Source organism: Chlamydomonas reinhardtii, chromosome 3 (genome assembly GCF_000002595.2).
Source record: "Chlamydomonas reinhardtii strain CC-503 cw92 mt+ chromosome 3, whole genome shotgun sequence".
Lineage (NCBI taxonomy): Eukaryota > Viridiplantae > Chlorophyta > Chlorophyceae > Chlamydomonadales > Chlamydomonadaceae > Chlamydomonas > Chlamydomonas reinhardtii.
In genome coordinates, this window is record NC_057006.1 from 7,592,557 (window position 1) to 7,615,239 (window position 22,683).

The following is a 22,683-nucleotide window of genomic DNA, read 5'->3' on the forward strand; positions in this document are numbered from 1 at the left end:
TCGTGTGTGTTGCAATTTGTAAAGCTATTGAAGTCGATGCCGTACTCCCGCCACGTGGGTCAATTTACAGAGCAGGGGAGGGGGATGCAGGGGGAGGGCGTCCCTCCCCCCCCCCCGCATGGCTGAGGGCCGAGAGGCAAGCGGGAGGGGGCGGTGAGGCATCACCACTTCACGACAAGATTGCATTGGTTACAAGAGGGACCTGCTGACGCAGTTCACGAGCCAGTGACGTGGAGAACGAACACCCTGCTCTGGACCCCAGGGGCGTGCCGCCTGCAGCGCCGTCGGCCTACTCTAGCTCTAGTAGGCTTGCTCCCATAGGACGCTCCTCCCGCCATACCGAACATGTTACTAGGTGCCATCACTCCACCTCCTCTTCCATTATGACACTTCACGACAAGCTCACAGCCAGGGGAGGGGGGGGGGGTGCAACTCGGCCTGCAACCAGCATCCAAATCTGCAAGGCCACCAGCTGACCAGCATCAGGGGTAGGGCGCACCGGCGCCACTCAAATCGCCGTCCACCACGCAGACCCGTGTGAAAGGCTGTCTGGCTGCAATGGGACTGCTGCAGCTGTGCTGAAGAGAGAAGGGCTCCTCGCCTCATCCTCCAGCGTGGCGGCGTCAGCGTCTCAGCGACAGCCCACAGCGCCACCGGCAAGCGCCCGCCGCGCATGCATGCAGCCGCGAGCCCCTAGCCTGCCCAGCCCACATGCCCACGCCCTCTCTGCCTCCGCCCGGTGGTGTGGTGTGGAGCGGGTGCCCAGGGCCACAGACGCAGCGCGGCAGCGGCAGTCGCGTCGCTCACACGGCGGCGTTCCACACCTTCAAAACGTGTATGGGGCTGTGCGCACGGTCACGGCACGATGTATCGGGAATGACTGTCTGCGAGGTCAGGTCGAGGAGCACCTGTCCCTTACACGGCCAGGCATGGCAAGTGCAAGCCGGCGACCACGCCACTCAGGCACCGCTCACTGGCTCAGCTCTCGAGCGCCTCTTCCCGACTTCAAAAGCCCCCAACGGCCCAAACCATACCGTACTCCTTGCCGCAATCATCCAACCTTTTCCGCTACACCCCGCCAACCGCCACGACCACCTCGCTCCTCCTCGGTCCCGCCTCCTCCTCCTCACAGCCAGGCCGCTGCAGCCTACAGCCGCGCGCGCGACTTTCGCGCATTTATCATGGCCCCTACCCAACATCCACCGCCCATGCAAGGGCTGCCCAACACGCCCACCTCCCACCCACACCCCGCCACATCCACCAGGGTGCAGCCAAAAGCCACCGTCTTCACAGAGCTAACTTAACTTTCAGCACAGGAGATGCATTCACCACTCACGGGCGGGCCAGGCCAGGCCAAACAGCGGAGGTGGCAGCCATCTGGACTGCAGCCAGCGCCTCAGCAGCAGCTCATGTCCGCCGGGCGCCTCGCCCCACACTCCGTGCTGCAGTACCGCAGGGTGCCGCAACCCGGACACGCCACCGTCAGCCGCACGCACGCCTCGCTGCCTCCCCGCAGGTCCCTGCAGCCCCGGTGGGCGCACAGCCCCAGCCGCCGCCGCACCTCGGCCGGCGACAGCAACAGCGCCGCGTCCTCCGCCACCACCGGCTCACGCCAGGCACAGGCGGCGCCCTCCCGGTCGCCCCGCCCCTCCTCGACGCCGCCGCTGCTGCTGCTGCCGGCGCGCAGCGCCGCCAGGACCACCGCGCGTGCCGCCTCGCCCGCCTCGCCCTGATCCCGCAGCCGCTCCAGCCGCACACGCGTAGCCAGAGGTAAGTGCTGCTGCACCAGGTCCCATTCCGCGTTGCCGTTGCGCAGCGGGGCGCAGTCAGCGGGCAGCCCTGCCCACAGCGCCTCTGCTGCGCGCGCCATGCGCGGCCCCTCCACCGCAGCCAGCTGGCGGCGCCGGGCAGTGACGGCGGCGGCCATGGAACGCACCGGCTGGATGTCCATCAGGATGAAACTCCTCCACTCCTCCGCGGCCTTGGTGTCGCCGCGCTCTAGCGCCAGCTGTCGTGCCGTCACCAGCACCGGCACCCAGTCCAGCACGCACATCGCCAGGCCCACGGCCAGGTCGACGGAGCGCGGCGCCGTCAGGAAGACGTCGGACTCCGCTGCCTCCAGCCAGTTCGTGGTAGACATCGGCAGCCATGACGCGACTAGTAGCGAAACCAGCTCCACACGCCGCTGCTGCTGGTGCTGCTGCTGGAGGTGCTCGTGCTGGTGCTGTTGCGGTAGAGCTGCTGCTGCCGCTGCCGCGCTTGTGCTAGCGCTGCTAGTGCTGTTCCTCCTACTGCTAGCAGCGCTGCCACTGTGGACACCGCCGGCAGCGCCGCAGCCGCCGCTGCTGCTGCTGCTGCTGCTGCTGCAGCCCGCCCGCATGACGCACAGCACGCTCAGCGGCACCCGCAGCTGCATCGCGTAATCAACAGCCGACGCGGACGCCTCCGCGGTGACGGCCGCAAAATCCTGGTGCACCAATTTTGACCTCGAGGAGAATGCCGAGGTCATCAACGACCGAGTGAGCTTGGCGGCGCTGACCAAGTAGCCCGCGGCCTGATGCACCGGCGCCGCCAGCAACAGGTGCTCGACCGCCGCCCACTCCGGAAAGACGCCCGGCATGGCCAAGCGCGGAAGGGTCTTTCCACCGCCGGGCCTGACCAGGCGCTGTGACAGGCACTCCCGGCCAATCGCCCGAACCAGCGCCTCCAGCGCCGGCAGCAGCCCCAGGCTTAGGCCGCGGTACAGGCTGGCGCGCTGGGCGGCGAGCAGGGCGGCGGCGGCCGCGCTACGGCGCTGCTGCTCTGAGTCTAGGCCCTGCGGCTGCGGCTGCGGCTTTGTGGCCTGGCCGCCGTCAGCGGCGGCCTCTGTGCGCCCAGGCCCAGGCTTGGACCCGGGCCCGAGGCGGGTACTGCGCAGGGCCCGGGCGTTTCTGTCCAGGGCCCGGTCGTCCGCGCAGGCAGCAAGCAGCGCTGCACCAGCATCAAGGGGAGACGGCATCAAGGGGAGCCGTCAGGGGGCATGAAGGGGAGCCGCCTGGGGGCGCTGTTGTCGTGAACAGCCCAGCAAGCAAAAGCTAAGGGCACCAGCCAGCTCACGCAATGAACACGACTAAGGGCAGTTACTGCCGGTGACATACAGACATGGCTGTCCCGTGCGCGCGCACACCTGCAAGCAGCAGAGGGCCCCGGCAAGCCGACAACCCGCACGCCTTGCACGCGCCAATACAGCGCGCGACATAGCACGACATAGCACAAACACACGCGCTCACACGCGCTCATGCCGCTTGACCGCTCACTGATCACGTTCGCTCACGCCCACCCGAGCTCACCTGCCTGCAGCACGCCGGTCACCAGGGCGTCCTCGCTCCAGAGGCTGTCTGCGTCATCCACCAAGAGCCGCAGACAGTCAATGATTACCCGCCACCCCTCCTCCTGCATCACGTCGACCGCGGGTGCTACCGCTGCTTTTGCTCCTGCTGCTTCTGCCATTGCAGGCACTGGAGGCGGAGCTGGCTGTGGGGCGGAATGCAGCAGGGCCAGGAAGCGCGCCTGTTGCCCCGTCGCAGCCGACGCCAGGCGTTCGGAATCCTTATTGGCGGCAGCACGCCAGCGGTATCCATCTGCGCACTGCAGATATGACAGGCAATTGATGAACAGGTCCGAGCAGGCATCACGTGTAATGCCGCCCAGCCGGTACGCCTTCAGCCTCGCGCCGCGCCGCGCAGCTGCCACCGCCTCCGCCGCTTCCCGCCGCTTTTCCTCTCGCCGCTGCTCCGCAGCAGCCGCAGCCTGCTTGGTTGCGGCTGCCTGGTGCTGCTTGGCTGCCGCGGCCGCCTGCTGCCGCAGCTGCTTCTGCGTCAGCGGCTTGGCGGGCTTGGCCGCCAGCGGCTGCTGTGTTGCTGCAACCGCGCCTGCGCTGCCAGCGCTAGCTGCCGCCGCCGTCCCGCTGCTGCCTGGCCCACCCGCGCCGGCAGCGCCGCCGGCAGCGCCCCCAGCTGTAGGCGATCCTGAAATGCGAGGCACGCTTTGACTTCTACCTCCCCCGGCAGCGCTCCTGGCGGCAGCACCCTGGGCGCACGCGGGCGGGTGCAGCACTCCCAGGTACCCGCGCCAGCGCTGCAGCGTCACCCGCGCCGCCCGCAACGCCAACACCTGCTTCGCACTGTTGCTAAGCAGCTGCGGCTGCCTTTGTGTCTGCGCCTGCGGCTGCCTTTGTGTCTGCGTCTGCACCTGCGACTGCTGCAGCCCGTCTATGCGGAGGTGCAAGCTCATGGCCCAGCGCGCAATCGTGTTCGCCAAGTAAACATCGTCCAGCACCGTGCAGGCCTCCTCGTGCGCCCCCTCTGTAGGAAGTGGGGAGGCGCGCAAGCCCTTCAATGCATGAATGAATGCGTCGCGTGCTCACATGGTAACGACACACAACCAACATACTAGGGCCATCACAGGAGGGCATTCCAGTCATCGATCCTGCGGACTGTGAGAAACCCTGCACATATGTCCTTGACCGCATTGACGGCATTACCAGTAGCGCTCACCCAAACTGCTGTCAACCATCCGGCGCAGCACCGGCAGCGGCAGCTGCTCGAGCCGCAGACCGTACAACTGCGGCGCCTGCGCCGCCGCCGTTGCAGCAGTTGCCGCCGCCGCAGCACCAGCACCAGCACCAGCGCCAGCGCCAGCGCCAGCGCCAGCGCCAGCGCCAGCAGCGACAGGCCCGGACCCAGCGCCAAGCAGTGCAGGGCCGGCGGCGGAGGACGGGTCCGCGGCGCGCATGCGGCGCGGCGCGGAATAGCATGCGTCCGCCTCCGCCACGGCCAACTGCGTCACCACGTGTGCCGCCATCAAGAAGTCCGCGGCGTGGCCCAGCCGTGGATGCCCATCCCCTTCCGCCAGCTCCGCCAAGCTGACGTGCGCTTGGAGCAAGGACAGGATGTTCCACAACATGCCATGAACCGGGTCCACTATCGCCTCCTCCGCGTCTTCGATTGCGAACGGCGGGGGCGCTGCCGTCTCAGAACCTGAGTTCTGCTGCTGCCGCCGCTGCCGCCAGTTCCACTCGTCCCCCGACAGCTGCCGCGCCTCCCGCGAGGCGTGCTCCAGCACCGCACTGCGCCGCACCGCCGCCAGCAGCTCCACAGCCAGGGCGGCGTGGCGGCCGTCGGGCGTCAGCAGCAGCGGCGCGGGCGCTCCTGACGGCGGCCCGGCGGCTGCACTGCCGCTGCCGCTGCGGCTGCCACTGCCGCTGGCGCCGCCGGGCGCAGCGTGCACCTCCTGTAGGTGCGCATTTGCGTTGCAGGCTGCGTCAGCTTTCTTACTGGCAGCACAAATGGACACCGTGCGAAGGACGATAGCAGGGACGACCGAACAGGCGGCACGGTGCCGCCGTGCCGTATGCGAGGTACAGAGCGGGGTGATGCAAGGCAGGCGCTGGCGCTGGCCTCACCTGCTCAGCCGCAAGCGCGACGGCGTGCATGCCAGCCAGGAGCGTTGAGCATGAGCCGAGCAGGCGCAGCCACTCACAGCTGCGCGGAGGAGACCGAGCCGCATGCACACGGGCACACAGCTCCACCACACCCGCCCGCACCAGCGCAAGCGCCACACACCGGGCGGTTGCTACTAGCGCGCCGTCCTGCTTCGCGCCGAGCGCGTCATCTGCGTCCTCGCGGGGCGCCGCCGCGTAAAAGAAGTCGTCCAGCGCGCGCAAGGCGTTGATGGCGCAGGGAAGGGTCAAATCGCAGCGTTGAGCGCGATTGCCAGAGTGAGGCGTGGGGGAGGGGCCGGTTTGTGCGGCGGTTTGCTCGGCATCCTCCTCCTCCATGGGAGCTCCAGCTGAAGGACCGCTACCATGCGATGCTAGGAAACCGAGGACCGCCAATAGGCTTTGGAGGAGTCGGTGGAGATTGCCTTTGTTTTCGATGCTAGCCCATTGTCCTCCGGAAATGCTCTGTGTCAGACAAGCCATAGCTTGCCACGTTTCAGGCGACCAGATTTCGGCGTCCAGACCAGCGCTATCCAGCACCTCCAAGACCCGTTTGGCTGTCGGTCGCTCGTCTCCCATTGCTGTTATCCTCTAAGACCGTGTACAATTTCTGGTGATTTAGCGATGACCTTGACATCGTTACATGCATGTCTCTGCCGGTCCGCTCGATCCAGCCAGTGCCGCCCCATGTCGATGTAAACCTCCCAGCTTCGCAGCGCGACGGCTCGCCCTTTGTGGGGATCCAAATTCAGGCATGGTATAGCAACCGTGAGCTGAAGGGGTTACTACAGCGTGTTGAAATGGGGAGACAGGAGGCACACGACAGCCACGACCAGCTCTGACTTGCGTGCCCTTGGGCGTGCCACCACAAGCAGACCGGGCATTCTTTCAGTGACTCCGTCTTGGTTTTGGCTTTGTTCTCGACTGATTTTGCTTGCATTGTGGCTGGCCTTACGGGGCGGTGCACTTTACATACTAGTTTCTCTGTATCCCATGCTTTCAAGGGTTTTTGCACTTGGCAAATATTCCGTTACAGCCTCTATTCCCTACAGGATTTAATGAAATAGTAACAACTACAAACAACCCTAGGTTCTGGCCGAGGACTATGGCTGTCGCCCCCCTTTGAGGGGCGAGCCAACTCTCCCCCTTCCTCAGCCCCTTGCTCCACGCCTACGCGTGCTTGACTCCAGCCAGCACTGGCAGTCATGAGGCTGACCTCGCGCGACCTGGAAGCCGACGTAGGGGCGCTGCCTGCCACCGCCGCACGCCACCGTTCCCTCAGGTGCGCAAAACAGCAACAGCAGGAGGGTGGGAGGGATGTCTGGGCGAGCCATCCAGGGCATCGGGGTCGGAGACGCATCCAGCCGGCGCGGGCATCCAGCATAGCCCGGCCACATAACCTGCCTACCTGGGGGCGACCCGACCGGGGTATGCGACAGTGCCCGCCCGGCCATCCAACAGTTCTGGGCCGACCCGACCCAGCCATCCACGCATTGGTCGCCGGCTCATCCCGCATCCCTGGGCCAACCCCAGCACAGACATCCAGCAGACGCGAGCCAACCCGCGCACACATCACGTTTCCTGACTTGGAAAGCTGTTTGGAGAAAAGCCAAACCCATAGGAAGAAAAGCTCCTCCCTCTGGGCGGGGAACATGCTGGGGGCGTGCCGGTCGACACGGCCTGACATGGCGAACCCGCCAAACCTCTTTTTGTCTTAATCTGTTTCATATGCATATAAGCGTGTAGGTTGTTCTTCTTAAGCTGCTGTTTGCCCGCTGGAAGCTGAAGCCATACAGCATATCAACTAGCAATTGTCGTCTTTCTAGCACCAATTCCTGGTTCCACGGGCATGGGATATAAAAAACAGCAGGAATAGTCAATCCCGTCCTTTGAGGCGCCCAAAAGCGGCCGGCGAGCCGGACGAACCACTGGTTCGCTTCGGCCATCTCGGGTGCCCTGGCCCCTTCTCGTCACAGTCTATGCCCACACCAATGAACACAACCTATTGCATGTGCACAATTCATCGGGGTAAACTAAAGCGAACGCTGGACGTCTTCCGCAGAGACATCATTTCGGGGTTTAGCGTTTAGCTATAAACGGCCGCTATAGCGTGAACATAGCTCACTATAGTATTGATGCTAAGGCATAACGAAGGTGTTGAATTCTGAGGGCATGACATGGAAGAACAAAAACACGCGGTTCGACGCGGCCCCCTGCAATACCCATGGCATACCCCCACGCTCCTCCCCACGGTCCGCGGCGCAGTCATAACAGCACGCCGCGCGTAACGTGTAGAGCCATTCAACAGTTCTGGGCCGACCCGACCCAGCCATCCAGCAGTTCCCGCCGGGCCATCCAGCATTCCCGGGTCGGCCCGACCGGGCCATCCAACAGTCCCCGCCGAGCCATCCGGTTGTCCCGCCCAGGCATCCAGCAGTGCTGGGCCGGCCCGCTAGGTAACTGCAACAGTGCTTGGAAACGGTGTAGTCCCAACCACGCAAAAACAGCCAATCCCCAAAATTCCCACCCTCCTCAACAGCCAGGCACCCAGCCCCACCGCCACCCCGTCAGGCGCGACAGGCCGCCGGCAGGCCCGACTCGCAGCATGCGAACCTTTCGCCTTGGCCAGCACTCAGCAGCGGCAACAGTGCGACACCGGCGGCGGGACCGGAGGGTGGGAGGGAGACCTGGGCCCGGGCGCCCGGCATCCCAGTCTCGGAAGCAAAAGCCGCCGGGGGCGGAAAGCCCTCCTGCGGCCGCAGGCATCCCAAAACCGGTGACCCAGCGATGAGCGATCCTCGCATCGCTCGCCCAGCCAGGCGTCCCGTAGCCCGCAGCCCCGCAATCATGTGGCCTTCAGACCTGGCCACGCTATAGAATAGAGCTGCGGCACCGCTCTTATCGGGGTGCGCCAACCCTCTAGAACCGCCCATCCCTCAAGTTCCCGGCCTCCGCATCACCGCATGTCGTCCGCCACCTTACCCTTTGTAGTGTGCTCAGGCAGTACGGCGTGGGGACGTCAGGAGGGGCTCGGCATCCCTGCTCGGGGCGCGTCAGTGGGCCGCGGCGACATGCGTTCAGGCAGTCCGGCTGTACGATGACGAGCTTTCTGGGGGATGTCATGTCCACGCGGTGATGCGGTGTCAGCACCGCAAAGCCGCTTTGTACGAGGTGACTCCTTTGACTTGCCCCTGCTTACACCCTGGGTGTTGGCCAAGCACGACGTGCCACCAACCCCACCGCAGCGTATACCTGCGCGCCACTTCGCGCGCTGCACCGTCCCGTGCTCACGCTCTCCACATCCCGCCTCTTGCTCTCACAGCCAAACGCACTTGTACGTCACCCCGCGCGCCTGCACACGCCAAGAAGCTGACACGTCTCCCCGCGCAGCAAATCCGACGTCGCTAGCCCCGCTCCGCGCAGAAGGCCATGCTTCCATTACGCAAGTTGAAAGCACCCTTACCCAACTGTTTATGTTACCGGTCTTGTTAACGTGTGACCATCGCGTGTTCAGCAACGGCACTGGTGCGTCCGAACTGCGAAACACACACATTCACTTGGCCGCCCTTGAACCACCTCGCCAGCCGCCACAGCGCTTCCACAACAAAGAAGGCGGCGGCAGGCCATGCAGCGGTAATCCGGGGCAGCGCTTCTAGGCTTGAGTAATGTCAAAGTCTACGGCACTCACAAGCGATCAACCTGCGAACTCTGATCATTCACACGTTCACGCGATTCGTCTCCAACCCGCTCACGCCGACAGCTGCCATCCGCCCTGCAACTGCCGCATCATGCCCAGCAGCAGCAGCTCATGTCCACTGCTGCTGCTGCTGCTTACAGAAGCTGCTCACATTACCTGCTCACACAAGCTGCTACAGCTCAGTTGCCCGCTGCCCGCTGCCACACACACGCACACACGCGCGCGCACACACACACGCAAATGCTGCTGCACGCGCAATCGCCTTTAGTTCCAGGTGAAGGTGGGCTTGGCGGGGAAGGTGCAGCCGGAGCGCTGGATGACGGTGTTGGCAGCATAGTTGCCGGCGCGGCAGCACTCGGCAATGTCCTTGCCGCACACCAACTGACTCATAAAGCCGCCCACAAAGGCGTCGCCTGGGGAGGGATTGCAGGTCATGGTTAAGTAGTGGGCGCTTGGAGGATGCTGCATTCCGATCCCAGCTGGACCGAGACCCAGAGCAGGGAGAGGAGCACGAGGCGTGTGCGCTGAAAATATGATGTGGTTGCAGGTCAGAAGAAGGATGGCGAAAGATAAATAGTGCGTGATTGCCTATGTGCCAGCCGGCTGCACGTGGATGGATGCATGCTCGCGTGTGCGTTTGCGATTGCCCGCAAGGACTGGGGTCAGACAGCTCCAATAAAGATCAACATGGAGGCCGTTGTTAGGGGCCTCTCTGTCTGGTGCCAGCAGTAAAACTGCGAATCATCACTCCCCGCTCGTGTGCTCTTGCTTACACATGTGTGCATGCCGTATCCATTGCGTGCGTCATCATCACATGACCATGCCCTTTCCTCTTCACCCCTTTCTACCGCGCCCACGCCATTCCAGGCCACTTCCTACTCACCGCACACGGTCCCTCTTCCCCCCTCCCCCCTCCCTCCTCCCTCCTCCCCCCTCCCTCCTCCCTCCTCCCTCCTCCCTCCCCCTCCCTCCTGCCTCCTCCCTCCCCCCTCCCTCCCCCCTCCCTCCTCCCTCTTCCCTCCTCCCCCCTCCCTCCTCCCGCCGCCCTCCCCCCTCCTCCCTCCTGCCTCCTCCCTCCTCCCCCCTCTCCCCCCTCCCTCCCTCCTCCCTCCTGCCTCCCTCCTCCCTCTCCTCACCGGCGCCGTTGGTGTCCACCAGCTCCTCCTTGGCCAGCAGCATCACGGGGTAGCGCGACACGCGGCCGCCCACCGCCACAATGGTGGGGTCGCAGCCCTGGGTGAACACCACCACACGCGGCCGGCAGCCGTTGGCCTTGGGCATGCGCGACATCTGCGTAGGCGAGGCGAGTTGAGGCGGGGTGGGGTACATTCATGACTGTTTCAAGACGTGAAGGCGTGGTGGGGTGGTTGGTGGCGGTGGCGGTGATGCGAGGAGCGGGTTGCGGGGGCCGAGCAAGGGGCAGTGGGCGCACAGCCGCACAAGCGGGCAGGTGTGTACAGTGGATGCTGCCCGGTGCTTGGGGTGGCCTGTGAGCCCCCGCTCGCGTGCCTACTTGGAGAAATGGTGAAAACAACCCCCCAGCACACCCATACTCCTTCTGTCTCCCCTTTTGCCCCTCACATCCTCCCTCCCTCCCTCCCTCCCTCCCTCAAGTCGCTGGGCTCCGGCACACAGCCCTCCCCCTCCCCCACCTTCTTGGCCACCTCCTCCAGGCTGAGGCCCTCCCAGCCCTCGCTGGCCGCCAGCGCCGCCGCCTCGATCTCGTTGCCGAACAGGAAGTCAATGTAGGGCATGGAATCCATCAGCACCTTCTTGAAGGGCGGCACCTGCACAATGAACGGTGCCGACAGGTTCTGCAGGGGGGGGGGGCAGCGGCAGGGGGAGGGGATGGGGAGGGGTTACATTCATGATTAATTAAGAAGGGGGGGGCGGAGGGGCAGTCAGCACGTTATCACGCAGCACGCCAGGACAGGAGGTGTGACAGGGGATCGGGCGTGGGAAGTATGATGGGGCCAGCCCACCCATACCGCATACAGCTCTGTCCTGCACAGGCAGTACCCCTCCCCTCTCCTCCGCACCATGGCGTAGATCTTGTCGTTCTCCGCGCAGTGCTTGGCCACGTGCTCGATGGACTGCGGGGGCAGGGATAGAGGGGGTTAACGTTGAACCAATCCCGTAAGGAAACAGTGGAGGGGGGCTACAATCATGATTCTTTAGAAAGGGGGGAGTAGGAGCTTAGAGCACAACGGGGAGGGGTCGACCGCGTCGGCTGACGGCATGGGCTGTCAGCAGGCGGGTACCTGCACGCAGTGGCAGGTCCACGCGGCGCCCCCCACCCCCCCTACTTCGCTACACTTCTCTGTACCAATCCTTGCAACCCTCCGGGCCTGGGGTCCTGGGGTCTCCGGCTGTGGCGGCGCTGCAGCTGCTGGCTGCACCCGACTGTGGCGATACCGGACTCCACAGTGGGCCAGCCGCTCATCGCCACAGATCCCTGTCGGGGACCTCCTTGCGCCCACCTCGCTCCCTCCCTCTCTCCCTCCCTCCCTCCCCATCCCCCCCGCTGCCTCAGCCCTCACCGCGGGCGACACGGTGATGAAGAAGCCGGTGCAGTACACCACACGCGCCTTGTGCAGCAGCGCCAGGTTCTCAGGCAGCAGCAGGTGGTCCAGCTGAGGGTGGGGTGGGGTGGGGGGGGGGGAAATGAGGGGATGAGAGGTGGGTGGTGGAGCGGGTTTGACGCGGCACGTGGCAGGCCGCGTGCGTATGACACGGACCTGGTTCTTACAGCCCCGGAGCCAACCCCGCCCCCTTTGCTCCGCACTCTGCACTCCAGCTACCAGGATACGCAATCCCTACCGAGCCCCGCTCCCGCTCACAGCATCTCAAGCGGCTGCGCCCCCGGCTGTGTTCCCACACGGCCTTCATGGCTGCTGCCGCGTTGCTGTGCTGCAGGGCCTCCTGCCCCGGCCCCCGCCCCGCGTCTTTGCGCCTCACGTTCCCGTCTCACCACACTCAGCGACCTCGGTTTGACACCGCCCAAGCAGCGCCGCACCACCCCCGCCCTTCCCTCTTGGGACCCCCCTCAGGATCTTTTCCCTTAAAATGAACTACCCCCCTCCACCCGCCTGCTACACCCCCTCCATCCCGCCCCGTACACGCCCCTCTCCCCTCAGATACAACCACTCTGTTCTCCATGAACGGCTGCCCCCCAATCCCCACTCCCCTCGGCCTCGCACCTTGAAGTTGTTGGCGGCGGCCAGGTTGGCGACCAGCGAGCGCTCGCTGCTGACGATGCAGGTGGCGCAGGTGCCGGTGGGCGTGGAGGCGTCCACCTGGTAGCGGACCTGCGGGGGCAGGGGGAGGAGAGGGAGGAGCAGGAGGGGGAGGAGCAGGAAAGAGGATGGGGATGGGTGCAGGATGCGCGGGGTGAGGGGGCAGGTGCGGCAGTGCGGAGTTGGGGTTTGGGCTGGGGTCTGGAGGCAGGGCAGGCATGCGTGGGCGTGCGGGATGTGTGGCTGTGTGTGACACGGCACGAATGGAGAGTGAGAATGGGGGTGGCGCGCGAGGGCGTGACGAGGACAGAAACCGAACGGCCGGTAGTCGAGGGGCCGAAGCACCTGTCCCCCGTCCTCTAACGACGGACTGAGCGCGCCCAAACAACCAAGCCCGATCAACGCCGACGCAGGTGCTTACGTTCACACCCTCGGCGGTGGCGACCTCGGTCATCTTGCGACCGAACTCGTCGTCGCCGATGCAACCCATGTAAGAGGTGGCGTGAGGAACCTGCAGCATCCACTGCGTGATGCGAGTGGTGTTCTGGCCAGCACCACCGGGAATGTACTCGACGTTGGGCAGAGCGGCCAGCTCCTGCACAAGGCGACGAGGGCGACGCTCGTCACATGTGGGCGGGAATCAGGACCCCACGCTCGAGCCGACCAGCGAGTTTTGCCTCGTCCGCGCTCGATTGCACCGCTCACCCCGTACATAGGCAGGTGCTTCTCCTCAGCAAGAATCTGGTTGGCCAGCTTGATCTGCGCAGACGGCGACCGCCAGGCGTCAGTGCCGATCGCACAATGCGTGGCCATCATTGGCTGCAACACGTCGCATTGCATTTTAGGCGCTACAAATGCACTCGTACCTCATACTTGTCCAGGAACGCCTGGTCGACGACCGCGGACACGTCCAACAGCGGGTTGCCGAGGCACAGGAAAGCACCCTCAAGACCGGCCATTCTTGCTATTGATGTCGGAAAAGTAGAGCCACCGAAAAGTAAGAAGAAAGCTCGGGGACTGCCAACAAACAGAACCGAGCACCCCCCATTGCGTGAAACTGCACGGCATTTACCTTAAATTCGATAGCTGCAAGAATCATGCGCACTGTCTTCCTATCAGTTTCACTACTAGAACATCCAATAACCTGTTGAATGTAGGGCGAACGGTAACACGCGCCAAACGGGGCTCGACCACTGAATTTTGCAGCCAGTGTTGTTGAGTTGGCTTTGAGTTGCACACGCATATCGGCTGTTAGGTTAACTCCCCGATCCACAAGGAGGGAGGCCGCCGTTGACCGCGTTTGGGCTCGCCAGCTCACGCCTGGGGCCCGAACTTAGCTACAATGAGTAAGTGTTGTGACTTGCTTGTATTCAATCATACCGGCGCTGCTATGGGCATGTGCATTGACCAGGGCGCCAAACCCGTGGCACCAGCGGCTGATACCCAAGCTTGCGACACCCCACATTCTCACACACAGGCGGGCTCATAAACCCCTTTGCCGATGAGGAACCGGCACAAGACAAGGGTTTCAACTTCTACAGGTGCGCAACTCTTGCGTGTGTGTGCATCATGTGTGCTGGTGGGGAGTCCCGGCACAAGGTATGACGGGGTGGTAATTGTTGGTCCAGCTTTGAGGTGGGCTGGGCGTGGACTGCGAGAAGCGTGGAGCGCATGCAACCTCGTCCGCTGTTACACACACATAGCACTGCCCCTCCCAACTGTGTCGCCCCCACCATTCGCACCGTGCCCTCTCACACGCTGCCGCCGCCTCACCACCCTGTCACACCCCTGCACCCCACAGCGACCCACTAGCGGCCTACAGCTCTGCCCCCCGGGCGGGGCCGCCGCCGCCGCCCATACGGCCGCCGCCAGCGGGTGCGTCTTCCGTCTTTACATGCCGTAGCGGCGGGAGGGGCGGCTTGGGCGTCAGGGCGCCGGGTGGGGTGACGGGTTGTGCCCAGGAGCTCGGGAGCACACGCCCCACACGGGAGTCTAGCCAGGGGTTGCGGTGCCTGTGTCGGGCAGGGGGCGTGTAAGGAGCGGGGTGAAGCAGTGCCCTCTGGGAGCGAAGGGGCCAGTCGTGTTGAGGACACGCACACCATGGGTGTGCTTGTCAGGTGCACCTGGTGACGTGGAAACGTGGTAACGTGTCTAGCTGAGCGCATGCCTGCCTATTGCGCCATGGCCGATGTGCCACAGGGCCCGACGGGCACGTGCCGCCGGGGGGACCACCTTCCGTGTCGGGACGTGGCGGCCCGCCACCGCCCATGGCGCCGTACGGCGGGTACGGCGGTTACGGCGGCGGACGAGGTCGCGGCGGTTATGGCGGCGGCGGCGGCTACGGTGGCGGCTACGGCGGGAGGTATGGCGGGCCGCCACCTCAGCAATTCGGTGGCGGGCGTGGCGGCGGCGGCGGCGGCGGCCGCTTCGGCGGGTACGGCGGTGGCGGGCCGGGCGGTTGGGAGCAGGGGCCAGGCTACGAGCCGGGCGGGGCCGGGGGAGGGGGCGCGCCCGGGCAGGGCTGGGGACACCAGCTGCCGCATAGCTTTGCTGGCGGCGGCGGCGGTGGCGGCGGCGCCAGGCCCAACAAGTGGGTGCGGACGGAGGGGCCGCAAGGCGGCGGCGTCGCCGCGCCTGAAGGCGGCGACTTCCCTGGAGATCCAGGGTCAGGGCCCGGGGCAGGGCTGCCGGGGGCTTTCCCAGGCCGCGGCGGCGGCCGGGGGCACCCGGTTTACTCCAGGGGCGGCGAGGGGAGAGGCGGCGGTGGTGGCGGCGGGCGGGGCGGCCGCGGCGGGCGGGGCGGCGGCCACCACGGCGGCGGCCATGCCGGCGGCGGCGGCGGCGACGGCGGCGATGTTGCGCCTGGCGCCATGGGGTCGTACTACAAGCCCTCGTTCAGCGGTGACCCCTGGGCCGCCCTGACGCCGCGGCCGCTGCAGCCGCTGGACGGCCTCGGCGGCGGACTGCTGGGGGGCGGCGGTGGCGGCGGCAGCGGCTTTGGGCAAAGAGGTGGCTTTGGAGGAGTAGGAGGAGGAGGAGGAGGCGATGTGGGTTTTGGGCATGGTGGTGGAGGGGGTGGACCAGGGGCTGACGCGGAGCAGCAGCAGCAGCAGGGGGTGGTGGATGCACGCAAGGTGGTGGCGGGGGGTGGCAGCTTGGCGGACATATTCGCGGAGGGGGCGGGCGAGGGCGAGGGCGAGGGCGGGGAGGGCCGGGCGAGCGCGGAGGGGGCGCAGGACCGGCCTTGGCACTAAGTGACGACACGGGTGGGGCAGCAGGAGTGCGCGAGTGGCAATGGGCATTCGAGAGCGCGGGCGTCACCTCAGCGGTGCAGGTGCGGTTGTGTCGGACCTCTTGGAGGATGGGTGGAGGCAGCGGCGGGGTTACTGGTTGCCGCCGGGTTGCTGACCTTGTGAGGGTTCTAGGGTCAAGTGGACTTTGTGGCGGTCCTCGCAGGAGTTGAACAGGCGGTTTTGCACCCCGCCCGGCTTTGTGCAGCCTGTTGCACATTGTGTGTGACTGCTTCAAGCTCGTTGGCAAGAGTTCGCGACACGCTAGTCGCGTCCTTGGTGGTTCGTTCCGGTCATGTCTGCTGCGGTCCGCCGCGACATGTGGGCTCCAAACGACCACGCGCTCGGCTCGCCGATCCGACCAGGTCTTTTCCATCAATATTTAACCCTCAATTGATGAAAGCAGCTGCAACCGCAACGGGCATTTAGCGCGCGACAAGACGTGAAATGCCCCAAGTCGGGCGGCGACTGCTCGGCTCCCGCCCGACTCGGGCCATGTCGTACCCCGCGTGAAGCGGGCCGTATATAGCTCATACCTTGCTTCATAATCCACAAAGCACACCTATTTGAAGCACTCTGAGCCATTTACCAATCTGCAAGCCGTCCAGCAGCTGGCACGCGCCTCCACCGCAGAGTTACATCACATCTCCACCCCGCTTTGCTTTGAGCCCTCCGCCCTTTCCACCGCGCGCATATGCTGACGCGGGGGATGAAGCTCTTTCGTTTAGCTGTCCTAGCATGCCTCCTTGCAGCGCCGCTATCGACGTCCGAAGTGCTGGTCGTGCCTGAGGCCGCTTTTAGCGGCTCGCTCGCGCGTTCGGGAAGCGATGGCATCACCCGACAGATGTATGAGCTTGGTCTTGATATCGATGGCAAGCCGGCCCATCCGGCTGCAACCATTGTGAGCGGCGACGACTCGTCGCTCGATGGCATCGCTCTGAGCCGCGCGACGACAGGTGGTCTGCTTATTGTGGTTGGAAGCCCTGCCAACCTTCATAAAACCATTGGGGCGGCCTTTGATGTCGGTGAGTTTGATAAATGAGCGAAGGGAAGGCGACCAGGCGCATTCAGCATCCAACTTCGCACTGAGCCTTAACAACGCCGGCAGCCATAGCTCTGTAATCTTAAGCGCGCTCTTATGGCCGTTGTATGCAATGAGCATGTTTCATTGAGCAGCCGCCCTACCTAACTCCTTGGTGCGATCCCATCCTTCAGGCTCGGATGGTCGCCGCTGCGACTCTACGTCCAACGGTGGCTCGGTCACCCACGGCAGCAGGCCGAGGCTGCACGCTGCCGCCGCTACGCTCTTCGGCTCCGAGGACGCTCTGGATGCGGAGTGGCCCCAGACACTCGAGGCGGTCGCGGTCACGCACTCCATTGCCGCATGCAACGTCGGCGGCGCCGTGACGCAGGTCCCGCTTTACTTCTCGCCCAGCGATGGAAGCATCGTGGCGGTGGTGAGTTGCATGGCACTTGTCTACACGTTGTGTCAAAGCAGCCGATTGCGTCAATTAGTCCTGTCTTGCGTATTTGGGTCCCGTCACCAACTTGCTTATTAGTCATCAGGGACACGCTCCCCGGCCTCCCTCATCTCACCTCCACCACCCCTCCCCTCTCCTCCCCTCCAGGCCTTCACCTCCGCCTCCCCCCGCAAGCGCACCGTGGTGTGGCTCGGCTACGACTGGGCGGCTGGGCCTCAGACGGCCTGGGGTGCCGTGCTGGCCAAACTCATCGACACGCACGCCCTGCTGACCGCCACCTCCTCGGCGGCCGCTGCCTCCCTGTCCTCCGCATCCTCCGCCACTGCCGGAGAGCCCAAGGTCGTGCACATCACCACCACTTCCTCGTCCGCCGCCGCCTCCAACACCGGCTGCGGTAGCGGAACCTGTTCCCACAGCCACCTAGTCATGGCCACCCTGGCCGCTGCCGCTTCGTCTTCCGCCGCATCCGCCTCTGCCGCTTCGTCTTCAGCCTCTACCCTTGCGCACACCGGCGGCTCCGAGACCGAGTTCGCGGCTGATGCAGCCAAGGATGGTGATGACGCTGCCGCGGAGCCCGTGTTGGTGGATGACGCAGCCATGGATGCCGCCCTGGACTCCATGCCGGATGCTGTCAGCGATCTGTCAGACGGCGTCAGCGAAGTGGTCCGCCGCATGATGGCGGCCACAACCGGCGCCGGCACGTACCCGGCCCCGCCCTCCCCGGAGCCCGCCTCCCCGGCGCCCCCCTCCCCGGCGCCCCTGACGCCCGCGCCGCCCTCCCCTCGGCCGCCCAAGCCCCGGAAGTCCCCGCCCTCGCCCCCCACCACGCCGCCCCCCCTGGCGCCCCCCTCGCCTCCCTCGCCGCCCGCCCCGCCCTCGCCGCCGCCCCCGCTGCCCCCCGGGCTTGCTGCCGAGGTCCAGGGTTACAACTCCGACACGAGCGCCCCGCCGGGCTTCAACATCAGCGACACACTGTCGGTGCAGAACTTCAGCCGCGACTTCTGTGAGAATGTCACCAGGGCCCTGGACCCGCGCCCGGATGAGGTGAGCCGAGCACTGACGTCGTAGACTCAATCTACCACCCGGCACCCAAGTGACCCAACCTAAATGACTCTTGCCCCTGCTCGCTCGCTCGCTCGCTCGCTCGCTCGCTCGCAGTGTGTGGTGTTCGACATCAAGAGCCACGGCGGCGCCACGCATCACCACCGCCTGCTGAGCGAGGCGGGCGCGCTGCGTGTGTGGGGCCCCGAGGACCTGGCAGCGGAGCACCCGGCCCTGGCCGCCGCCGGCATGAGCCGCCTGGTGCACCTGCGCACCTACAGCGTGGGCGAGGCGGAGCTGGCGGCGGTGAGTCTACCGCCTGAGCGCATGAGCCTGCCTTGTGGTGTAGATGACTTGTGTTGTGGAGGTTTGGCACCGTGACATGTGTGTGTGTGTGTGTGTGTGTGTGTGTGTGTGTGTGTGTGCATGCTAGCTGGCTGGGGAGGCAGCGGTTTCTCCGTGAAGTTTCAAGTGCCTTCCGCAGCGACGGCGGATAGGTGGCTCGTGCATCATGCGTTAGGACCGGCGCCGCCACCACTACTCATCACCACGCCACGGCACACCAAGACCTGTGCTTACTCCCTAGTCCCCATGCCCCTCGCCCCTCGCCCCTCGCCTTCCTACCTGCAGGTGCGCGCCTGGGACCTGTCCGTGTCGCTCCCCGTCACCGCCCTGCCCTCCTCGGTGGGCGGCCGCCGCAGCCTGCAGCAAAGCACCCAGACCATCACCCTCGCCTTCGTGGTCATCTACCTAGTGGAGGTGCCCCTGCCGCCCTCGCCGCCGCCGCGGGCGCCCAACCCGCCCGGCGTCATGGAGCCGCCCTCGCCGCCGCCCTCGCCGCCCGCCGCGCCGCCGCACCCGCCGCGCTCGCCTCCGCGGCCTCCCGTCAACCTCACCGCTCTTGCCTCAGCCGTGGGCGCCAGCGCAGTGTACCAGGTCTTCCCGCCGCCGCCCTCGCCGCCCTCACCGCCCTCGCCCATGCCACCCAGCCCGCCGCCCTCACCGCACCCGCCGCCGCTGCCGCTGGCGGACCGCATCACGTCCGTCCGTTTCTCCCGCATGGAGGCCGCGGGCGCGCTTGGCAGCAACAAGTGAGTCGCTCCGGTGTGATTCTGATACATTCTGCACGCGGCTGCATGAGCGTCGTGCCCGGCACACTCAGTCGCGTATATACACCTGTGCCGTCTCTGCGCATATACACACATAAACACATAAAGGCACAACATGCGGCCGCACGCGCACCGGATCGGACCCAGCATGCGCACTCAACACGCTTCGCTCCCTGTCCCTGTCCCTGCTGCCGCTGTCAACAGGCGTGTGGTGTGGTGGACCGACGGTGACTTTGAGTCCCAGCGCAAGGCCGTGTGGAACAGCCCGCTCAACCTGGTGTGGCGCGGCAAGGCCGCCTGCGGCAAGTGCGGCGCCTGCGGCCGCGCCTGGAAGCCGCGCGGCGACAAGTTCTCGGTGCAGCTGTTTTTCCGCGAGCCGGTGCAGCTTGATGAGATCCGCATCCGCCAAGTGTGGCATGCCGGCGTCACGGAGGTGAGCGCAGGGGTTACTCAGCTAGGGTGGTGATTGCGCGCGATGCTAGCTTGTTACTTGCTCATTCCCCAACGGTGCCCTTGGTGGTGGCTGACGAGAATCTTGGCAGCGTAGCGCTCGTCCTCAACCTGACACCTCTTCCGCCGCGCGCCCCGCTCCTCGCCCGCTCTATCTATCGTAGGTGCGGCTGTTGGCTTGGCCGGCCGTGGACGCCGTGAACCGCGTCTCCGACGTCTTCCTGGGCGAGCCGGTGCTGCGCCAGACCGCCGACAACACCACCTGCAACACCTGGCTCACGGTAGCCATCCCGCAGGAGCGCGCCGGCACCAACCAGACCGTGCGGCCCATCGGCTCACAGGACGCCATTCCGCCGAAACTGCGCAGCAGCACTGTGGGCGGCGTGGTGATCACCACACGCACGGCGGCCACGGTTCGTGCCGGCACCTGGATCGACGCCGTGGATTTCAGCGGGCGTGTGCTCTATCCCAACGACCCGGCTGCGTATGCCGCGTATGCGCCGGGCACGGGTGGCGGTGCGACCATTGGGCGCCGGCGGTAGTAACGCCTCTGGGCGTGGCAGGGTGCCTTGCAGTGCAGCATGGGAGGGGTATGTTCTTGGGTGCTGCGAGTGCCGGTGTACCTGGTTTGGATTCACCACGACACGGCAGGCACTTGTAACGTGGGTTTGGCTGGATCGGTAGGCGCCAAGTGCCTGTGGGCATTTGGATGCGTGTGTGGTGTGTGCGCTTTGCCATGCTGTGATTGCTGTTTGTCGTGACGTGCGATGTTGGCAGTTTAAACTGACGTTCTAACTTTCCAGCAGAGCTAATAGCGCGCAACCGTTGGTTCAGTGGTGATGCTGCGAATGGAGCAGCAGCTGACACTATGGGGCAATGACGGCGCGCACGTGTGTGAGAGCCCTTTGGCATGCTAAATTACTTATGTACCTCAAGCATAGAAACGATCAAGGCCAGGATGAAGAAGACTGGTCCATCCATTCTGGTATTCCATTCCATTGATTTGCAAATAATTTGAGATAAGACTTGCTTAGCCATGACACACGCAGGCAGCTGGGTAAGCGGTGCGACAGGTTGTGGCTTTGGTTGGGGAGGGGCCGGGTGCCAGCCAGTGCAGGCTTTGACAATGCGGGACTGGGGCGTTGCGTTGCACGCACAGCCTCGGCTGGAAGTGGAGTGTGTCGAGGGTTCCTGATGCAGTATCTCCCTATCTGTGAACTCACGATCACTTGGAAGCATTCCGTGCCGTGCCTGGAATCGTGCTACCGAAGATGCTTTAAGGAACATAATGCGCACGGTGCTAAAGCATGGGCGGGGGCGGGGGAAGTTCGTTGCCGTAGCTCCTAGGCAGGAGGACATGCTAGCAGGGGCGGGGGTGATGAGCTTTCGATTCATCATGCAAGCATGATACTGATGATTTGGCTTAATGACTCAGCATTGGCATTCATTGCGGCTTTGTGGGCTAGGATATGGCCTCGAGGCCTGATTGGCATTTGGCACCCCACTTGCGGTCCCCCTTCCCTGTGCACGCTGGGGCCCGGCCCCTTTGGTTCTTCGCGTCATGTGAAGCCGGCGCTCCAGTAAGCAGGGGAGGTGCTGATAAGGTTAGGGGGCAAGGTGTGTGGATGGCCCATAGCCTTGCAGCGGAACGTGATTCGTCATGCCCGTGGAGGGCACTGTAAGCATATGCGACGGGACAGTGTCAAGGCACTGTAAGGATAGCGGACGTGCACTAGTGGTGGGTGTGCAGCACTAGCAGCGCTGGGCCTGAGGCCGTGAGAGTCACAAGCCCTGACAGGCCTCACCCAACAACACGCGTTCCGGGTAATTGGGTATCTCGGTCGCAGTTCGCCCAGTTGCAATTGGTCCGCTAACAAGTTATTCAATCAGGTACCTGCGTGATGTTCAATCTCACCAGGTTCTCTCGTTTCATTCAAACCCACCAGCCCTGGTATTCCAGGTATCTTTGGGGGGGCTTTGAAGCAAGCAGAAGGGGCGCGGAGAGAGGGAAAGAAGGGCGGAAGGAGGGGGAGGTTGCATCCGAGGTGCCAGGAGGCGCCAAAGTAATAGAGGAAGCAGAGCACGTGGGAGCACAGGCGCAGAGGCAGCCAGAGGAAAGGGGAAGGGAGGAGAGGGACGCATATGACGGAGGAAGCTATGCAGGCCATGTGCAAGTCTACTAAAAGCCAGGGACATGACAGCCAATGGAGGGGCGACGGAGGTCAAAGGAGGCCGCAACGCATATACGGCGAGAGGAGCGACGGTCGGCAGGCGAAAGAGCGGCAGTCGGCGGTGTCTAGCTGCTGCGGTGCCGCAGGGGCCGGCCTGCCCGTGAGCCTGCGGAGAACGGGTGGTGAGGCTTGCACGTGTTTGTGGTGGAGTAGACTCGTACATTGCTGTGGTCTTGGTTCGTGTGCGTGTGTGGCGCATGCACTGTTGGGTGGCATGCATGGCTGGATGGTGGTAGAAGGGGGACAGCATCTCAATGCGAGCGTCTCATGCGAGGCGTACCGTACGGTATGTGATTGTGACAAGATGATGCCGGCTGGCCGGTGGCCTTCAGCATCCCCCCACGGGGGCTCCACCTCCGCCTCTGGGAGGAGGTGGAGCCCCTGCCGTGCACAGCATGCCACGGTGCCGCTGGTGCTGGTGTTTGGCGGGTTTGGGTGCATTGGTAATAATTGGTAATCACCCGCCCACCAGCCAAAGGGAAGTTCAGCCTGCCATCCAGCTAGTCGGTTTGCAGATGCCATATGCACCGACTTTGGGCAAAACGGGGCCCGAATGATAGAGTTATTGCATGTTCGTTATAGCTGTGCTGCTCAGCAATGAAGCCATTGAGCATTAGTTCGTTGGAAGGTACCCGCCATCGAACTGCGTTCGGCCGCCGTATATGTCAC

General features: G+C 64.7%; 4 protein-coding genes across 4 annotated transcripts; 2 read left to right on the forward strand and 2 right to left on the reverse strand.

Moving 5' to 3' along the window:
* Positions 1 to 52: 52 nt before the first annotated feature.
* On the reverse strand, positions 53 to 6,063 carry CHLRE_03g204600v5 (uncharacterized protein). Its single transcript, XM_043061459.1, has 4 exons — positions 5,444 to 6,063; positions 4,536 to 5,271; positions 3,330 to 4,343; positions 53 to 2,970 (listed from the first exon to the last, which is right to left on the reverse strand). The coding sequence occupies exons 1-4, from the start codon at positions 5,816 to 5,818 to the stop codon at positions 1,397 to 1,399; spliced, it is 3,699 nt and encodes a 1,232-aa protein (XP_042926497.1). The 5' UTR covers positions 5,819 to 6,063; the 3' UTR covers positions 53 to 1,396.
* A 2,599-nt stretch (positions 6,064 to 8,662) lies between these two features.
* Positions 8,663 to 13,403, reverse strand: CHLRE_03g204601v5 (uncharacterized protein). Its single transcript, XM_043061460.1, has 9 exons — positions 13,279 to 13,403; positions 13,118 to 13,171; positions 12,834 to 13,007; positions 12,377 to 12,484; positions 11,717 to 11,809; positions 11,216 to 11,269; positions 10,829 to 10,990; positions 10,313 to 10,466; positions 8,663 to 9,589 (listed from the first exon to the last, which is right to left on the reverse strand). Exons 3-9 carry the CDS (start codon positions 12,900 to 12,902, stop codon positions 9,441 to 9,443), a joined length of 789 nt encoding a protein of 262 aa, XP_042926498.1. The 5' UTR covers positions 12,903 to 13,007; positions 13,118 to 13,171; positions 13,279 to 13,403; the 3' UTR covers positions 8,663 to 9,440.
* Positions 13,404 to 13,523: 120 nt separating this feature from the next.
* Positions 13,524 to 16,095, forward strand: CHLRE_03g204602v5 (uncharacterized protein). The gene is made up of 4 exons (XM_043061461.1): positions 13,524 to 13,758; positions 13,890 to 13,953; positions 14,214 to 14,287; positions 14,612 to 16,095. The coding sequence occupies exons 1-4, from the start codon at positions 13,755 to 13,757 to the stop codon at positions 15,664 to 15,666; spliced, it is 1,197 nt and encodes a 398-aa protein (XP_042926499.1). The 5' UTR covers positions 13,524 to 13,754; the 3' UTR covers positions 15,667 to 16,095.
* A 178-nt stretch (positions 16,096 to 16,273) lies between these two features.
* CHLRE_03g204500v5 (uncharacterized protein) lies at positions 16,274 to 21,975 on the forward strand. The gene is made up of 7 exons (XM_043061458.1): positions 16,274 to 16,727; positions 16,918 to 17,159; positions 17,331 to 18,227; positions 18,342 to 18,530; positions 18,855 to 19,315; positions 19,538 to 19,766; positions 19,948 to 21,975. Exons 1-7 carry the CDS (start codon positions 16,547 to 16,549, stop codon positions 20,323 to 20,325), a joined length of 2,577 nt encoding a protein of 858 aa, XP_042926500.1. The 5' UTR covers positions 16,274 to 16,546; the 3' UTR covers positions 20,326 to 21,975.
* Positions 21,976 to 22,683: the final 708 nt, after the last annotated feature.

Coding starts and splice junctions, on each gene's coding strand:
- CHLRE_03g204602v5 (XM_043061461.1), top strand. Junction 13,954..14,213: donor AAGGGTTTCAACTTCTACAG/GTGCGCAACTCT, acceptor TGCACCCCACAG/CGACCCACTAGCGGCCTACA. Junction 14,288..14,611: donor CATACGGCCGCCGCCAGCGG/GTGCGTCTTCCG, acceptor GATGTGCCACAG/GGCCCGACGGGCACGTGCCG.
- CHLRE_03g204601v5 (XM_043061460.1), bottom strand. CDS start 12,902: ATGGGTTGCATCGGCGACGACGAGTTCGGTCGCAAGATGACCGAGGTC. Junction 11,810..12,376: donor CCGCCGCCAACAACTTCAAG/GTGCGAGGCCGA, acceptor CCCCACCCTCAG/CTGGACCACCTGCTGCTGCC. Junction 10,991..11,215: donor ACGACAAGATCTACGCCATG/GTGCGGAGGAGA, acceptor CCCCCCCTGCAG/AACCTGTCGGCACCGTTCAT.
- CHLRE_03g204500v5 (XM_043061458.1), top strand. CDS start 16,547: ATGTATGAGCTTGGTCTTGATATCGATGGCAAGCCGGCCCATCCGGCT. Junction 16,728..16,917: donor TGGGGCGGCCTTTGATGTCG/GTGAGTTTGATA, acceptor CCCATCCTTCAG/GCTCGGATGGTCGCCGCTGC. Junction 18,531..18,854: donor GCGAGGCGGAGCTGGCGGCG/GTGAGTCTACCG, acceptor TCCTACCTGCAG/GTGCGCGCCTGGGACCTGTC.
- CHLRE_03g204600v5 (XM_043061459.1), bottom strand. CDS start 5,818: ATGGAGGAGGAGGATGCCGAGCAAACCGCCGCACAAACCGGCCCCTCC. Junction 5,272..5,443: donor TCGCGCTTGCGGCTGAGCAG/GTGAGGCCAGCG, acceptor GCGCACCTACAG/GAGGTGCACGCTGCGCCCGG. Junction 2,971..3,329: donor GACCGGCGTGCTGCAGGCAG/GTGAGCTCGGGT, acceptor ATGCTGGTGCAG/CGCTGCTTGCTGCCTGCGCG.